The 19,177-nt window shown below is 36.8% G+C and overlaps 1 protein-coding gene across 3 annotated transcripts; it reads left to right on the plus strand.

Annotated features, from left to right (window-relative positions):
• Positions 1-601: 601 nt before the first annotated feature.
• LOC106175598 (CD5 antigen-like) lies at positions 602-19,166 on the plus strand. Of its 3 annotated transcripts, none has more exons than XM_013557673.2 (10): positions 602-945; positions 9,648-9,839; positions 11,585-11,722; positions 12,631-12,834; positions 13,166-13,291; positions 15,603-15,773; positions 16,411-16,578; positions 16,963-17,021; positions 17,850-17,954; positions 18,132-19,166. In XM_013557673.2, the coding sequence occupies exons 1-10, from the start codon at positions 828-830 to the stop codon at positions 18,426-18,428; spliced, it is 1,578 nt and encodes a 525-aa protein (XP_013413127.2). In that variant the 5' UTR covers positions 602-827; the 3' UTR covers positions 18,429-19,166. The 3 variants fall into 3 exon arrangements, with proteins under 3 accessions (XP_013413127.2, XP_013413125.2, XP_013413126.2); XM_013557671.2 differs by lacking the exon at positions 602-945 and adding an exon at positions 6,342-6,472; XM_013557672.2 differs by lacking the exon at positions 602-945 and adding an exon at positions 8,862-9,012.
• Positions 19,167-19,177: the final 11 nt, after the last annotated feature.

Consider the following 19,177-nt stretch of genomic DNA (forward strand, 5'->3'; position numbering starts at 1 on the left):
TATGGTAACCCACTAAATATGGTAACCCACTAAATATACTAAAAAGTCTGCAGCTTAATTCCCGACTAGACATTGTATAGATTCCCTGCGGGGATTAGCAACAAGCATTTAAGTGGCGCGGCCATATTTGATCCGCGGATCTGTTAATTTCTGTACTGAATGCGCTCTATCTTCAATCCCATTAAGACTTTTTGATTTGCGGTGCTATTAAATACAGGGCCCATGTGCTATTAACATGCATGTCGCAGTGTATACGAGCATTTATATATGTTCCTTAGTTTAATCTGTGTTATCATAAAATTCTGTGCTTGCATACCCAGCGTATTCTATTTCTTTGCGATTTCACTGATTCTATTTACTTATTGATTCAATTCTAGATTTACAGTAGGGCCTATGCATTTTTAGTCCCGTGTGGGATTAAATAGGTAAATATTTACTAAAATAAATATTTGTAATCTCTGGTGTCCTTCAACTTTTCTCAATTTTTTAATCTCTACTTCACACACCTGTCAGGGAGTACATTAAAAACGCATTTGCAAACATATCTCAAGCCACTGAAAAGGTGCAATCACAAACGCAAACACAAATATACGTGATGGAACAAAGACCAAAATCATTGGAATGACATGAAAAACACAAGCTTTTCAAGTGAAAGACAACAAAACACATCTTTCCTAAATAATACCAGCAAACTCACATTTATGCTCAAAAAGATATGTGTTTAACTTAATCTCAGCTTTTCATTGGAAAGACAACAAAAGATTGCCTGCTAATATCGGTTGTTACTGTCCCTCACAACGCAGAGACAAAAACATTGTCATGCGCAGATGTATGCCATCTACCAGAGTATGATTTACCTGGCTGAGGTGAAGATGTGGCGGTTGAACGCAGTTTTCCTTATTTTGTTGGTCATTTCATGGATTCCCGGGGACATTCAAGGTCAAAGTAAGTAAATTTCATCAAGCTAAATTAAGACTTAAAACTGCATCGAAGGGTTAAGTGCAAGTTTTTCTAACCACCAGGCAAATCAGCCAAAAAGCGGCAAGGTGGGGTTCTCACAGAATACACTCATTTTGCCCACAGTTAATCACCTTTGTGACCTTAATTTAACTGTAAAATATTAAAGCTTTCGGTTGCGTTATTGTCGAGATACAGCCACATGAATATTTCACTGCCTCGCGTGGCTCCCGTCTCACTTTTCAGCTGTGTGAGTGGTGTATTTTTCACCGAAGTTTGCTTCACAAATGTGCATCAAGTGATCAACTCATTACTTCGGTCAATACCAAAATTGAAAGATGGATATATAATCTTTATAACGACAGAGATTTATATCATAAATCCGTTGCTATGGTTACAAACTACCGAGGCTATTTGAGGTCACTTGATGACTGCCGCAGATACCCACCCTGTCAATAGCCTTATAACTCCACTAGTAGAGCACCTTAGATAATTTCACTGATATTTACTGAAAATATGGACAAGGGACCTACCATAAATTAAAACACTGGCGTGGCCTTTTGCCTACAAATTTTGCAACAGCGACGCAAATTCTTCTATTTTCTGGCTACATTATCGTAAAGCATTTTTGCTTCCTACTGTTTCGATTTGCATTCAAGAATGTTTAAGTCAATTTCAACGTTAGTTAGGGACTAAGTAACTGAAATAGTCTTCTGTAGTTTTTATTTATTGATTCCTGGATAATAAGTATATGCTAAGTTCAAATACGGGGGTTAACATGCATTCGAAACTAAATTCGTGTAGGCGGCCATGACAGTTTCAAGTAGCAGTGGTGGAAGACGTGCGATGAATGCACTGCAGATTTTCCGAATTTCAAGCAGCAAAGCGTATACTTTGTCGTTCTGTAGACCGTTACAAAGACGGAAAGGTTGTGCGATACTCAGGAGATACGACTAAGATGATTGGGTTCACCTCCCGATGCTAAAAGTTACATGCAGTGTGAGAGGCTAATGAGAGGCAGTGTCATCATCAGAGGAAATGGAGAGTGAGCTCGACTCAGTCGTGTGTCCAGCGCATTGTCACATGCTGTGGATCCTTTGGGGAGCTGCAAGAACACGTCAACTACTTCTTCGGACCAAGTTATTATTGTAGGACTTCCCTTGCTCGGACCAAGCGGGAGCTTTCATGAACAGTCAGTGTATTCAAATTTTTATCAAGACGAAGCCAAGATGTTCAGTTCGTTGGGCCCAGGTAATTAAAAAGTTGACATTCGTCACATCTTTATAATTAATTAACACACCGAATTCACATACAGACGGAAGGTTGATAATGGTATGATATCTGTGTTGTTTGAATTAAATATGCATAGTAATTAGACAAGTGAAGCTAAGTCATCATCTAAATACTGCTATCTCTGACCCTCAGAACCACAGCAAATTTGTTATTACATATAGTGAAAAGAGCTTGTTTTGTACTGTACATGTCAGCAGTGTAAACTTTTTTGTTTGTAAGAGCAACAAGTTACAGAACCCTCACAACTAAATAATACTGCTTTTGTAGATCATTGCTTGTGATTAAAAGAGTAACAATCATATCACAATTACATGAATAATATATATATATATATATATATATATATATATATATATATATATATATATATATATATATATATATATATAAAATAAAGCTTAGTTGTAGCCTAAAATGGGGTTTCATGTTAAATTTTGTTGGTTGAAAATTAAAACCATTCAGAAGATTAAAGAATAAATTTTTGTTGTTATTTTAGCTAGAAGATGTTTGGAGACTGGTCAGAAAGAGCAGCCAGGAATCAGATATATGGCAAAGAAAATAAAGTGATTAATCCAAGCACCCGAAAAAGAAGTTTTGTGAAGAGGATTGACTTACTGCCCAACAGACTGAAATGTATTTTTGATGTTTTTCTACTTTGAACAAGTATTTGTATCTACAGTTGAAGGACACCAATGACCTGACAGATAGCTAATGTCAGCCCTGATGATCCAAGCAGGTAGCAAGGAGATCCCCCATAAGGAAGGACAGTAATTTATGGGAGCTTCATTAAATGATGAAAACTGACACTTTTTCGGTGATCTTTTTTTACAAGACATGAATTTTTGCCCCAGAAACGTGGAATTCTGCATTTTTTAATTCAATTCAAGGTGTCCCAGACCTCTGGCCGCTTAGGAGTCCCATGATAAACGTTTGGAGTTCTTTATTTATTTATTTATTTTTTTATTTTTTTGAAACTTAGGATCATGTCTGCTTTTTCTGTTTCATTTTACTGAAGATATCCATGAATGCCACCTTTAAATGGGATAAGATCTTACTGAGATATTGATATGGAATATCATATTTTTATTCCTTGGAGCAAAAGATCAGTTTGACTTAAATATTTAGAAGCAGCAATATATGTTCCTGGTCCTGAGTAGTGCAGAATAATCCATGAATTACACCATTACAGAAGTTCAACTTATTTCTTCATTCTTCTCAGGAAGGGGATTCAGTTGGATAATATAGATTTACATTACTTTGATGTTTTTGTAGAATGAAAATCAACCTTACTTTTTTTTTTTTGAAACATTCACTTAAATCTTGAGTCAAAACTTTGTCGGTGTCTTATTCAGTTAAGGGTGACAGGAGTAGTCTTGAATGGCAGTTACAATGCCTTCCACCCATTTATTAAGTTATTGGTAATAACTATTTTCCAGTATGAAGATTTGAATTGTTTGCTACACTTCCAAATAATTTGCTTATTTATACTTAAACTTTAAAGATCCAATAAAGAGATGATTATGCATTATGAAACATTGTTGATTGATTAAAAGCTGTGTGTGTGATTGGTGTCCAATAATTGTTGAAGTAGTAGATGAAAAGAAATGTTAAAAGAATAGTTTTCTTTATATGATTAAATGTAAGAAAAATGTGGGTTTTTTGTCGTTTTATTTTCTGAATAATTAAATTTATCAGGCTAAAAATATTTTTAATTAATTTTGTAAGCTATAGTGTTACAGGGAATACTTTTCCCAGGTGTACAATCCAGATGGAAGCTATTGAGCAAAGGGTAAAAACTTGAGGCCAAGTAGCAGGTTGAAAAGGGTTTATGTCTTGACCAAAGCTACATAAATTTCTTTCACAAGTCATCAAAATATGAATATGACGGTTTAAATCCCAAAGGTAGGCTCTGTTATAGGGCAATTGCCTATTCTTGTAAAGTCTATTGTTCAATTCTGCCGTGATTAGAGTAATAGAGCAGGTATTACTGGCCAAGACAAGAGCAACACCCATCCAAATTTTACAATTTTCGGATATTTTAATATTAAAATATATCGCCAACAAAAGAAAAGGCCACGAGGATCTCCTTTGTACTTTATATTTTTAATGTTCCTTTACAAACCCATACGGGTTTGACAGCCATAGGGCCTCTACTAGTGGGTATATGACCCTCTGAAAATCGCCATGCGTAAACTTAGTTTTGGGGGGTGGGGTAAAAAAAGTGAGTACAGTGTGGACAAGGTGGGTTATATTTTTAGTTTGAATGTCTTGGGGGGAAGAATATTGATCAACAAAATACATCATACATAAACATAGTAAATATATTACTAGATAAGAGTATAATAAGCATATATATGAGTGACGTGTATGATAACTGAAAATCTGCTTCGAAAGCTGGAAAAACAGAAAATTGGGCATAAATCCCCTGAAATACAGTTTTATGGCATAACATTTGGCAGAAGTTAAAAGGGTCCTCAGGCAAGTATTTCAGCCCAATAAGGTCAAATTCTGTGAACCCCCACCTTGCCGCACTTGTCTGGTGCTTAAAAAAACTGGCACTTAATTCTGAAATAGGTTTGTGCATTTATTTAATTTCAACTTAAAACATTTTCTTAAATACATTTTCAAACATATTGGAAAAAGCATCTTCAAGAAATGCACTGCAATTGAATCATAGGATGGAGTTGGCATATTCATCAGTTTTCTGAAGAGTTGATAATGTCCAGGGTATTAAGGTTTTTGTGGCCCTTTCCACAACTCGTCGGGTGGTAAACATATAGGATCTACTACACCACTTGAGAGGTTGGAATACGCAGACATTAACATAAAGAAGTAAAAATGAAAATGCTGAACAAAATAAAACAATCAAAATAGTAAAAGTTTTTATTTGCAATATATGTCTTGATCATCTAAACTCAGCGTGAGGCGCTTGTTCACTTCTGGTTTCTTTCTTTTTCTCACCTTCTTGATAAGTTTGGATGAGAATAAATAGCGTACAAAGTGAACTATAAATATTTTCTTGTTCATATGTTGTGTACAATTACTGCAGAATATGCAGATAGCTTTTTTGGCTTTATATAAGCTGGTATATTTAGATGCAACTAAGACAATATTTATTTTTACGTGTTGTGTAACGGCCACAGCAATTGCCTTTTGGGGTCGGGCGGTATTTACTCTCACTGTAGACAATTTTTACCATGAGTGTCGGAGCACAGTAAAAGCTAGCTTGTTAAAATTCTGTTGTCTGGCATCAATTGTAAATGTCTGCTTATCGAGCCAATGTACTTTTTTATCAAGAAATAAATAATTCTTTTCATTTTGACATTCTTTATTATACCGTATATGCTTGTCTATCGAATAGGCACTGGTACATTGCAGAGTCATCGATCGTAAAAAAAAAAAAAAAAAAAAAAAAAACTAGGTCAACAACGACAAGCAGAAGTTACGTACATTTATATAGTAGTTAAGCTATATAGCCTTAAGGGAAATAGTAGCAGTGTTTGAATTGGGATGTTTATACATGGCAATCTCGTATATAACGGTATCCGTTTTGATGCTGTTCATTGCTGTTAAAAAGACAAAATGTATTGGAATCAGTGGTCTTTTCTGAGAAACGTTGCATTATACCAGCACGGAGTTACTTTTGATAGCTTTTGATGGTTATGGTACAAAATGACACTTTTATGATCACGTTATGGTTACGTTACGTTACTGTATTACAAATGAAAATAAAAGCTAAAAAAAGCGTTTTCGTAACGTGCTAATAACAACGTTGAAAATATTCAAGAAACGTTTATATAAAACACAAGAATAACGTAATCTTGTGTAATTTTTTTCATGTTTTATAATGTTCTGAAATAATATTATAATGAGGTGTTGTTAATGTTTTCATAACTAACATAAAACGTTATGGTAACGTTGGAAAAATGTCGGAAACGTATCCCGTTCTAATAAAGTTATTTCTTTTTAAAAAGTTCTAAAACGCTTTAGAATACGGGTTTAACTTTATCTCCGCTTTTTATTGGAAGTAAAAAAACAATGCCCACTTATATCGAACGTCACCATCCACCACAACACATATGCAAAAAACATTGTCATGCGCAGATGTATACAATCGACCAGAGTAAGATTTACCTGGCTGAGGTGAAGATGTGGCGACTGAACACAATTTTCTTTAAGTTATTGCTCATTTCATGGATTCCCGGGGACATTCAAGGTCAAAGTAAGTACACATCATCAAGCTAAAATAAGACTCTAAATTGCATCGCAAGGGTTAATTCTAAAAAAAGGACGTGCGATCCCTTACAGTCAGTGTGAGGCGCTTGTACTATTTTACTAGCCTTCTTCATAAGATTGGATGAGAACAAAAAGCGGGAAAAGTGAACTATAAATATATTCTTGGTCATTTGTTCAGTTCAATCATTGTAGAAGGCGTATCATATCAACTTATATATTTAGAAGCAATAAAGGCAATGTTTATTTTAACGTGTTGTGTTACTGCCACAACTATAGTGTCAAATTTTTATTACCTTGTGCATCAATTTCGTACATCTCGCCGCCTGCAATGTGGGGGAGGGGGGCGTGGCCAACAAAGAACTAGTTATTTAATGCAAAACGCACACACAGAAAGATTTGATGACACCACGGTATAAATAGGTGACATTGAGTTACACAGTATAAAAAACGTCTGTGCAAATAATACGCCAAAAGGCACACACAAATCGATTTTCTCATAAAAGCCTTGGTTTAACTCAATGATCCAGTTTTTTAGGCTTACGTAATGCAACAAAGGGTGTTTACTTTTTAACTTTGCTTCCCTGCAATCCAGCGAAGTGTCCTACAAAACGTGGTCATGCGCAGATTCAATCACCTGGATGAGTTGAACCGTTAAACTGTGGTTATGTTGACAATGCTTTCAACTGACGCCCTCAAGCGATATACCTTGCTCGCCTTGTTAGGCCGAAGCATCATAAATCCCAGGCCACTAATGAAACAGGCTTGCATTGCTGACTGCCCGATTTAATATGTACGTGTACAACTGAAGGCTGTATGTTTTGTCAAATAACATTTTATTGGATACAGTGTTTAAGGTTGGATGAACCCGCGTGACGTAACCACTTTCGCTTTGATACTGTAAAACGGTGTGAAAAAGACTGTACATCGATACCTATGACTCATAGTACAAAAACGCATGATGCTAACAACGCAAATAAAATGTTTGGGAAATATGCCATTTTCATCTCCATGAGGAAATTGCATTCTGGGAAAACGGGTCCTTGTTATTATGTCGAAACACTAGTAACAGCATTAGCAGACATGCCTGCGCTTACATATTTACGTGCTGTGCGTCCCACTGCTACCATAACAATAAGAAAGATCGATTCTTGAAACTTAAAGTTCCTACTGGGTCATCAGAATGAAAAATGTGGGTAGACGACATCGGAAGAGTCGGGAAGAACCGAAGACCGATTTGCAACAGACAACAAAAAGCGTGCAGAAGAAAACGATTTGTGGAAATAACGTAATAAAGATCCGAAGAAGGGCAGATGAAGATAAAAAGAAAGAAAACACTTTTTCTGGTTATGGGAAAAGAAAACGGATGTTGTTAAGCTTTACACAGGGTTTACAACTTATGGAAAATTTTAGAACTTTCATGACATCTTGTTTGTAATAATCATCTATGGAAATATGCCATTTTTCAGTCTTCAAAATATTGCAAAGCATGAAATATATGGGAAACGCTTTATTTGAATATTATTGTCTTTGATTGAAAATCACCAAAATTATACCTTACACTTTAAAAACTCTTATAAATTGCCATATTTCTAAAAGTTTGTTTTGGTCTTCCGGATGTTGTTTCATTCTGACAGAATTTTTACACTTGTCATACCTAATATCTGACATTTCTACCTGCCGTTAAGTCTGTGCGTGTACTTGTGTATGACATGGTAAACAGTGTATTTAGAAATTCATTTTCGTTACACCTGGTATATTTGCTTGAAATTCGACCTGTGTGTTTTTATACCTCAATACTAAACTCAAAATGCGTTGAATTGTATTTCTATGAAAATATTTTCTTTGTTAAACAGCAACGCTCGTGAAGGTTAATTCGGGCTATTCAGTACAAAAGACGTCTTTGTAAGTAATATGCCAACACGCACACAGAAATAGATTTGCTAAAATGACCTAGATGAAACGCAATAACCCTTCATGCGTAATCCAACAAAATAAGTTCCCTGCTTAAAACATTTGTTCCCATGCAACCCTGCCTTACGTCCTCCAAAAACACTGTAGATGCAATCGTCTTAGGTCAAAATTACCTGGCTAGGGGTGCAGGTTGCACAGGATTTCCCTTATCTTATTGGTCATTTTATGGTGTCCCTAACACGACCAAGAGCAAAGTGAGTAAAATTCCTCTTAATTTTAATCAACATCAAAAGTGCTTCAAACCTCATTTCTCCTCTAATGAAGCCAATTCACAAAACCCTATTCATACTGGCCTATTCATACACACGAACACATTTGTTCATAAAAGGCTTTTATAAAATTCAATAAGGGCTTTTCATGTGCAATGCAGCAAAATGTGTTCCCTTTTTTTAAATGTGTTAACATGCTAGACTTCTTCCAAACATTGATTCGTGTAGGTGTAATCGCCTTAGCTTGTTCAATATTACCTGGCTGGGGGGAAAATGTGGGGGTCGAACACAGTAATCCTTACATTATTGGTCATTTCATGGTGTCCCGAACACGTCCAAGGACAATGTGAGTAAAATGCATCTTTTAATTTTATTCAACAGCAGAACTGCATCAAATTGCAAAACAATTGAGGTCGTCTATGGCCCCGCACGCGTATCTTTTAGCGTAAATTTCTGTAATATGCATTAGTTCCCATGAATGCTTGAATGAATTTGTCACATCTAAGTCAGTAGGCGGGAGATAAATGTTCTCAGTTTTGATATAGTTTACGGTTGAATCAGGTGTAACAGACATGGGAGTCATAGGTTTGGTAGTCCGGACTCCCATTTGATAAGTACAGGTAAGGGTTAGTCGGAGTATAAGGGACAGTATATAAGACGAATGTCACCTGTACAAAGTAATGGGGATCGGACTAGCGGACTACCATTCCTGTTACACCGGATTTTCGCTATTAACCCATGTTGAATATATGATATATTTACACTCAAATTAATTAAATTAATTTATCAATTATTTAATACGAATCTGTTAAGAATTTCACGAACTGACTACGATTCAACCACGAGTCCTGAAATTTGTCAATTCCTGGCGATTCGTGGGATTCGTGGTCTGTGTGAAATAGGGGCATTGCGCATTGTGTTAGCTGGGCATGACACTTGATTAAACGTTAAATTTCAGCGGGGTTTTGTTTATACTTCCAGTCGTCAACGGGACTTTGCGTCTTGTTAACACATCAAATGCGTACGAAGGCCGCTTGGAGATCTATTATTCAGGGAGCTGGGGGAGGATTTGTGACTACGGCTGGGACTTGACTAGCGCCGATGTGGCGTGTAAACAGCTTGGTTTCACCGGAGCCCACACAGCAGTAGTGAACACGTCACCGGAGGGGACAGGTGAGTAAACACAATTAATTTGAAATGCCTTACCTGAAAGATTGAATTGTTGATATTTGAATTTGAAGACAATAGGCACTGACACGAAGATCAAACATTAAACACTTGTAACAGTCAAAGCAATTTTAAAAAATATCGGAGTGACTCGGTACCTCAAGGATCATGACTGGGTCCGTTCCTATTTGTCCTGATGATAAACGATTTACATTTACGTCCTGGCAAATCTCTGTTCCATAAGTATATGGATGACACAACAGTTTCTGAGATCCGTAGACTATTTGATGATAGCAAACTACAGGAAATTGCTGTCACAACATGGGGCTAGTCTAGATCAAACAATATGCGATTCAACAGAAAAAAACATATCAATATATCAAGAATGCATATATCCCTAAGCTCGTGATTGACAAAACAGTTATTGAATTTATAGAATTATTTAAATTACTTGGAGCGTATATATCTAATGACCTCTCATGGAAGGTACATGTAGACACAATCACCAAAAAGCAAGTAAAAGGACTTATTTCCTACAGCACCTGAAGCTTGCAGGCCTTACAACTGATGACTTTGTAACGTATCATGTACGAGGCGGTCATAAGTCAAGTTTTAGAATATTCTGCCCCTGTCTGGCACTTTGGATGAACAACTGAATTGACTGCCCTAGTACAGGGCAGAAAAGTCTCAAGGGAAAGCTCTTAAGATAATTTATCCTGATTTTGAATATGGCGCTGCTGGTGAACATAGTAAACTTGAACTACTGAGTGAAAGGCGGCTCAATAGATGCATGGAAATTATTTGTTGGGATATCAAATGAACCGGATCTTACATTGCATTATCTTTAACTACCAAAACAAAATGTAAAATATTAATTAAGGGAACAAAAGACATGCAAAAGACCTAAAATTAAAACCAAACGACCAATGAGTGACTTTTTAACCAGTGCGATATACACATTTAAAAATTAACTGATATACTTTTATTTAATTTTTAACCTTGTATTTTAGTTATGTTGTGTTATATTTGTTCATATATGTCTTTTAATATTCCTTTATTCTTATTCACTGGTGGTTTTATTCAACTACGCTGCAATGATTGTAGTTATCCAACCCTCGGGTTGCAATTTTGGTAATAATAATAACAATAATAATAATAATAATAATAATAATAATAATAATAATAATAATAATAATATACATTTACTGTATATCAAAAGTGATAAATTACCCAATATAAATGTGTTATTTACCAGAACATGCCACGTATAAAACCTTGTATAGCAAACATTGCACACATTTGACCAAGTCATCATAACTTGTATGCATTTAAAAAAGTTACCAAAGTAAACATTTGTGTCTTTGTTATTGTTTGCCATATATTGTCATTTACGTAATTGTTGTGAGTTCATTGCATTAAGAGATAATGGTCAGCTATAAGCTGCTTATAGGAAAGCAAGAGAAAGAAAGCAAAGTCAGTCAAAATCAGTCAAAATCCGGCTTATTTTTTTAAAAGAGCGTGGTTGAAGCCAAACATTCACTGATAGTACACCCTAATTATTTTCCCTATTAAAAAAAAAAAAAAAAAAAAAAAGCAGACGAGAACGATGTTGGATGACAGCCATGTTGCTTGTTTTGGTGTTTTCTGTGAGGGCGTAGACATTATGGCGTTAAGTTATACAGCATAATAAAACATTTTGTAGACTGAAGCCAAAGTCAATAATATTTGTGAATTATCTTTTCAAATAACAGGTTCATTCTGGATACAGAATTTGAATTGCCAGGGAACAGAGACAAGTCTAGAAGATTGCTCCCATGACGGCGTTGGTGTTATCAACTCATCTTATTGTAACCAATCTTCAGATGACGCCGGCGTTCTGTGTAAAGGACGTGAGTAGATATTAAAGGTGCACGATCCAGAATCCTTCCTCTCAGTCTCACTAACAGTCTGAAAGCTGTTGCTGTCTAAAGCCAAATGGCAGGCTGATCGGATCTATTTCGAGGTCAGGGGGTTGAGATCGGGGGGGGGGGGGGGGTAGGGGTAATGGGTTGATGTTTTAGCTCTATAGCTTTATTGCAATTGAATATAAGCGGGGGATATAATGTATGTTGGGTGGTATTTCATAGCATCTATGTGAAGTTTGCTGCATCCTTGTATATGAAATAGTTTATAATAATAATAATAATAATAATAATAATACTAATAAGATTCTTATATGGCGCCTTACATTCTATCTCAAGGCGTCTTACAATAATAGGTAATATACTAAAATCATTAAAATGACTACAATATTTTAGTTAGAAAGGAAAGTTCAAATACCCGTGTGAAGGGAATGGATGTTCTAGTAACGCAGGTCCTGGGAATGGAAGTACTAGGTCTAACGTTCAGGAATAGAGGTCATTAGACATACGTTACTTGGGATTTAGGATGTAACCTCCGTGAAAGACCAGAAACCAGGAGTATTAGTCCAACTGGGACCTGTTTAATTAATATCCACTGGAAATATATGTCCTACCTGACTTTGTTTCTCACACCTAGATAAAAATTATGAAAAATATATTATTTTTGAATTGAATTAAAATTCGATTAACGTATTTTTTTATATTTTAGATAATCCAAGCTGGATGGATTAGAGAATTTTAAGACATTACTTTAAGCATTAAATTTGAACAGCAGTTTAAGAGTTTTGGCAACGTTTATTCTATTTACAGGGTGGACCTGCATTCTGATCGCACCAACAGTGCTTTGTGCAGTGTTGTTCTAACTTACTGTTTCATTTTATATGTATTTCCTTCAGCCAACGACGGAGAAATCAGATTAATCGGCTATACCCAGTATTTCGGTCGTGTTGAGATATTCTACGCTGGAGAATGGGGGAGAGTGTGTAAAAACGGTTGGTCATTGAATGACGCCAAAGTAGCCTGTAGACAGCTTGGCTTCAGTGGGGCGCTGGCTTACTGGACACTGTGGTCAGCGAGAGGGACTTCGAGGGTGGTTCTAGGTACTGTTCATCCGTATGCGTGTTTGTCTGTATATATGATTGTCTGTATGCATGTGTCTGTGTTTCAATCTGCCTATCTGCCTGTTTGACTGTCTGTGTTACTAGCAGTCCTCCTATCTGGCTGATTGTCTGTTTCAGCTTCTACCGGGTATATACATGTCTGTCTGTGTGTCTGGCGCTATGCCAGGCGGTCTGTCTGCCTATCTCTCTCTCTCTCTCTCTCTATCTCTGGATATGAGTTTGCTTCTCTGTCTTGGTTTTATTTTAATCGCAACGGGTCACATACATAGCGTGACTTTTTAAGGTGTAAATTACAAGTATTAACTTTCAGACCAATTAAACTGTGCCGGTACAGAAAGTCGACTGGATGCCTGCACTCATGGATCGATAGGCTACCCCAGTTCATCGTCCTGCTCGTCAAACTCCTATGTGGACGCCGGGGTCGCCTGTGAAGCGCGTGAGTATTAGAATTGCGATGGCATCCAGCAATTTGCTATAGGCCCTGTCACGCTGTAGTTCTCATACGTTGGGAAGAAGATAATAATTCATTCTAGCTTATATATGTGCGTTTGAGTTCCCTATACAAGCGTACCAGTAGCCTCTGAACATAAGAGTGCGTGTAGCGTGCTTCTGTTTTGTTGATAATTATGGTTTGATGTGGTTGGAGTGTATAGGAAGAGTATATACAACGCAAAACTGACGAACTAGTAGAGGGCGTGTCTCTGACGATTAATTAACGTATTTATTTTAAACGTTTATTTGCCGCAAATTAATATATATTTCGAGTATGTGTTTACCTAGTGCATGGTTACCGTATGACAAACGGATCCTCTGTGTTTTGTCTTTTGTGGCAAAATATAAGTAGAATTGGCACATTTTCATCACAATCGCCCCACATTTAGAGGATAGATGTAGATACATGTATTTTCGAAAACCAAATGTGCAGTTTCATTTTACATGTCATAATTATCAACAATACAGAAGCACACTGCCCATATATTGCTCATACGCTCATATGCTCATACCTGCAACGAATGCATTGTTCCTATGCTCATATACGGTACTGAAACGCTTATATACGGGACTCAAACCCTCATATACGCAAATCAGCCCTCACATCCTTTACTCATCCGTTGTGCTTGTATACCTTGATATACGCTTCATGTATACCTAACCACTGAGTTACATGTAGTAACATGTACATGTACTGTACAATCACAATTAATAGATCAGTTGCATGCAATAATAAAGATATAAAACGCGGACAAGCGATGTTGACTAAAAACGCAATCATTGAGAAAAAATTATGTCCATATGTGTGCATTTTTAAAGCAAAATCCGTAATTGAATTTGTAGTGATAGTAATCAAGCGACATCGTTCATAAAAAGTCTCTTAAAATGCGACTTTCCTGCAAACGGACACCCGAAAACGCCGCGTGCCGCCACAAGTGGAAACAAAACGCAGGTTCGGGTGGATTATTATGGAGGCAATAATAAAGGGAACTGCAAGGATCCAGAGATTTGCTGAGCAGGCTGGCTATGCTCGCCGGCCACTCTCGCAGAGGACCGCCCTATAATTATGAACAGTTGGGGTTCTAGGTATTACAGCGTGGCCGTAATTGGGGCCTAGTGTCAAGAGACGTTCTGTTTAAGCTGTACATATGCTACGACATGCCTTGACATGTGATCGTACTTTACATACTACCCATTGGATATTGAAACTCAAGTAATACAATGTAACTACGCTGCCAACAGGCTACACACACTGGACAATAGAAGTGTCACCCCTACTGAACCAATACCTTGGGGGATATAAATGACTGTGGGATGATATGCTCCTGGTATCATTTTATTAACATAAAATTTTACACTTGAAACGGTTCTTACTGAACAATTCAACTGCATCGATATTCTGATATTGCTTATATTCCGCCTCTTCAGGTTAATAACTTTGATTACTCTGATTCAGGGGGTGACACTTCTATTGTCCAGTGTGTGTATGTGTGTATTTCTTATACAACTGTTCTCATACGTTGGGAAGAAAAGATATCACGCTTAAAGTAGTGTGTATAATCGATTTTACACACGATATTCATACGTACCTCTATCACAGTTGGTGAGACAGAGATTTAACAGGGAAGTTGCTTCGCTTCGGGAATATACAACTGTAGATATTCACAACTTTATAACAATATTTACAGTACACGGATGGCAAATATCTAATTGCGATTATTATTTGTTATTGTTTTCTTTTTTTTTTCGGAGGACCTTCACTTAAAAAAGGGTCCAGGACACGTGTCTATTGTACAACAGGATTACTGCGTACCAGAAAAGAAACATTTGTCTCCTCCATCCCAGTGTATCACAAACTTTTATAGTCCCATTCGTAACAAGAAAGAAGGCAACAAATAATATTGATTCTTCGAGATTTGGCCAAACAAGACCGCTTTTATTATATACCCCCACTGTCCTTATAATCTGAACAATAATAACAATGTAGCAAACTATTGCCTGTATTAAATTTTATGGCCTTGTATAAAATATATACATATGTCAATTTATCCAATAAGGCCCATCGTCTTAAAAATTATGAAATGACGAGTCAGGAAAAGTTTTGATTAAAACCTGGAAAGGGAAATGTTTCGTTTCTCTTTTAAAACAATAGTATTTCGATGTCTACATGTGTTTCAATTCAAATAAGATTTTGATAAATCACCTTCTGTGTAAGATATGAATTGCAATCAAGTCTGATACGTTTACATTTCTAGCTGATGATAGCGAACTTCGTCTGATGGACGGTAACGGCTACAATAGCGGTCGTGTGGAGATAAAGTTTGCCGGATATTGGCAGCGTATTTGTGATTGGGGATGGGGAAGCAGCGAGGCCGCAGTTGCCTGCCGACAGTTGGGGTATAGCGGATATGTTAGATCCGCGACAGGTAGGGCAGCATATCTTTCGTTTTTATAATAAAATATACACTTTAATGGATGTTCGAGCCTAATATAAGTTGAATATCAATACTAGTAAATCTGGGCTTTACATCTGAATTCTATTTGAAATCCGCCCTCCTACTCCATTGGAGAAAGGCGCCTTTGAAAACTTACTTGTCGACTGGTCTGCGCTTCCTAGGCGAATGTTCAACTATCATAACTTGCCCACAATTCTCACAAATAGCACAACTAGCACAATATACAGTGTCGCCCCCCCCCCCCAGGAGAAAATAATTTCATTCTAATTCCCTTCTTCAACCGAATACAATAATATATACATATTTATCTATCGGTTGCCAGTAAGCCACTATAACTAGTCTAAAAATCACTCAAATACCACTAGCAAGTGCAATGTAAATTGACGGCATTTAGTCGATTTATCAATGGTTACTTACAAGTTTCTAACCGGTCTCATGAAGTCAGCAGCAGGTCGCCATGGGGTTGCATTTTTTTTTTTTTTTTTTTTTTTGCTAATAAAGTAAAATCAAATCAAATTGATGGCAATGTACCTAATTGCGGGGAGGGGTGACACTTTTTTCGATAAGGGAGTATAATTCTTTTTATTATCTTATTTCGACAATTCAGACTGGACCATCAAAGGGGACACCTCATTTTGGCTGCAGGGTGTTCAGTGTCAAGGAACAGAAGCTAACATTACAGATTGTTCACATGGCGGAGTAGGGTATTACGATGATTACCACTGTTACTCAAGCAGTAATGATGACGCTGGTGTCTATTGTCAGGGATACTTACGTAAGTATATATGTCTCTAATAAATGTCTAAGGAATGCAGGTCCCCCAGGAGCTCTTCCCAATTAGATCAATGCATATTATACAATGCAGCAGTGCATCACACATGGTAGTCAATTGACTGGTAGTCACACACCTGACTACACTTGTCCATTTACATATCTTATATGAGATCGGATTTTTTAAAAAGACCGCATTTTGACCTAGACATACATCTGAAACTGAAATATTCCATCATACGTGCCAAGTCTGTAGTGTTACTGAATGAAGTAAATACTTCGGAATGGGAATTAGAGGCTGAATAAAATGCGTGGTGAAAAAATGCGATATCTCAAAGTGTATATTAAAACTAATCATTGATATTTATAATCCATTTTTTTTCGCCAGCGGGTGTTATCCCCCCCAGTACAACCACCACTACACCGACCACAACAACCACCGTTCCAGTAAGTAGTATTAGAACGAATACAGAACGAGTTGATCTGCAGACTGACATATTCGTGGACTGAATATGGGCGACGGACAAAAAAAAAAAAAAAAACAAAAAAAAAACGACACCGCTAATCCACTGTTGGTATCCCCGTACCCTCTGTAATCAACCTTCAGATTACATTACACGGTCAGAGACAGAAAAATTAACCGTCTATTTATCTCAAGACATATATGTGAATATTCTGTGAAAAGTCAATCTGTGGCCCTGGTAGAGGGTAGTACCCCCATATCCACAAGAGCATTTAAAACCCGAAACTGATATTAATCTTTTAAATGGCGCATGTGGAGGAGGGGAGAGAATCGGCGAATTAAGCGACTTGTTTTTACGCTGGTTCGGCCAGTTAGTCCGAGGACCATCTGTTATGAATGCGGTCTTAATTAACTTTACAGTTTGCGTCTTTTTTGACTCAGTTTTATGTGCTTTTCGTAGTCGATATTCCAAGACATTTACTTCGTGAGCCATGTAACAATCGTACTGTTTTTACAAACAACGCTTTATTCATATGTACAGAGGGTCTTTCAAGAAAACAGTATCCTTTACATAATAAAAACATTGTTCAATCCAAAATACATGTTATTTTGTGAATACATGTAGCTTCAGAAAGGAATTAAGACTGCTTGCAGTCAGACTCAATCAGTGGAAGGACTTTAATAGACATTATCACCTTCGTATTGACTGGCAAAACACACATTTAATTTTTTTAAGTTTTTTGAAAAAATAAATGTATTTTGTTTTTTTTTAACTTTAAGTGGGTATTTAAATATTTGATATTTTATTTCAGAGAGGACCTAGATGCTATATATGCTCAAGCACCGGCATCTCTTGTTCCAGATCACGGAACGCAAGCTCGCATTCTAATTTCTGTTATTATGGACATGTGTGCTACGTGAGTTTCTCTCTCTCTTTTGGACACACACGCACACACACACGCACACACACTTTGCAAAAACAACATATGTACAGCACGCCTTCATATGTACGCCTACACAAGCACCTATGAATGTTATTGTTTTCTTTGTTAGATAACTGTCATTGTAATATGGACACACCTATCTCTTTGTAGAGTTCGGCCATGGCGTACGAAAGTTACAATCTCTTCTACAGTTCTTCCACCATTTCCTACAGCTACAGCCGCGGGTGCAGACTGCCGTCATCTTGTACCAGCCAGGAGTATCAGGGAAATACCTGCACGGGAACCGGGACCAGAAGAGTCTGCAAGCATTGCTGCACTACTGACTACTGTAACGGCGGTGCCGTGGATACGTCCCAAACAAGCAACAACAACAGAGGTTCCAGTTTAAAGACTGTCTGTTTTAAAGTCCTCTTCGCGCTTTTGTTTATTGCCTTTGCTTGGAATTGAAGGCAGATATCTTAATATTTATAACGCTACCAAATTAAACAATATATGTTGATTTGAATCTATATGATTTATTACTTTTATCTAATGTAAATAACACAATACTTAAGGCAAACACGGTACTAGTTGCTTTGAATATTATTGTTATTGTTATCCTTTGCTTAACAATAACGTGTTTCTATTAGTGGGGATGTACGTTGTAAATAGCCAGATTTATACTGCATAGGACCTCAAGGTCCCAGGCTAGACCCCCCAGCCACTGAATTCTGGGAGAGAAAGAGAGAGAGAGAGAGAGAAAGAGAGAGAGAGAGAGAGGGAAAGAGAGACTAAAAGAGAGAGAGGGACAGTTAACACATGACTCTTTTAACCTTGAATTTGGCTTAATTAGTTTAAAATTAATGTTTGTGGTTTTACATTTCATATTACATATAACATATATATATTGCACAGTGTAAACAAATTGATCCTTATTATGATATCACACAATCTCCAATTTGGTAAATAATTATTTGTTTCTGGTGTGTTACGACGTAGGGCCCACGTTAGGTTCAATTCACAATGTAAACATGTACCTCATATTTTCGTATCATGTTATTCGTCCTCCTGCTTTTGCTGATCCAGTTTATTCTGTATTTCTGATATTCCATTTAAGGTGTTTACCTATAAGTCGCGATTTACTATTTAAATGTTTATTTTAATGCACCTTTGGCATCTTATGAAAATTAAATACATTTACCAGCCCGTTTTTTACA

Source organism: Lingula anatina, chromosome 8 (genome assembly GCF_051362555.1).
Source record: "Lingula anatina isolate TDL-2025a chromosome 8, LinAna3.0, whole genome shotgun sequence".
In the NCBI taxonomy this organism is placed as follows: domain Eukaryota; kingdom Metazoa; phylum Brachiopoda; class Lingulata; order Lingulida; family Lingulidae; genus Lingula; species Lingula anatina.

Bases quoted from the DNA above. Each gene is read 5' to 3' on its own strand.
- LOC106175598 (XM_013557673.2), top strand. From the start codon at position 828: ATGTATGCCATCTACCAGAGTATGATTTACCTGGCTGAGGTGAAGATG. The intron at 11,723-12,630 runs GTGAGTAGATAT...TATTTCCTTCAG, and splicing joins CGGCGTTCTGTGTAAAGGAC to CCAACGACGGAGAAATCAGA. The intron at 16,579-16,962 runs GTAAGTATATAT...TTTTTTCGCCAG, and splicing joins CTATTGTCAGGGATACTTAC to CGGGTGTTATCCCCCCCAGT.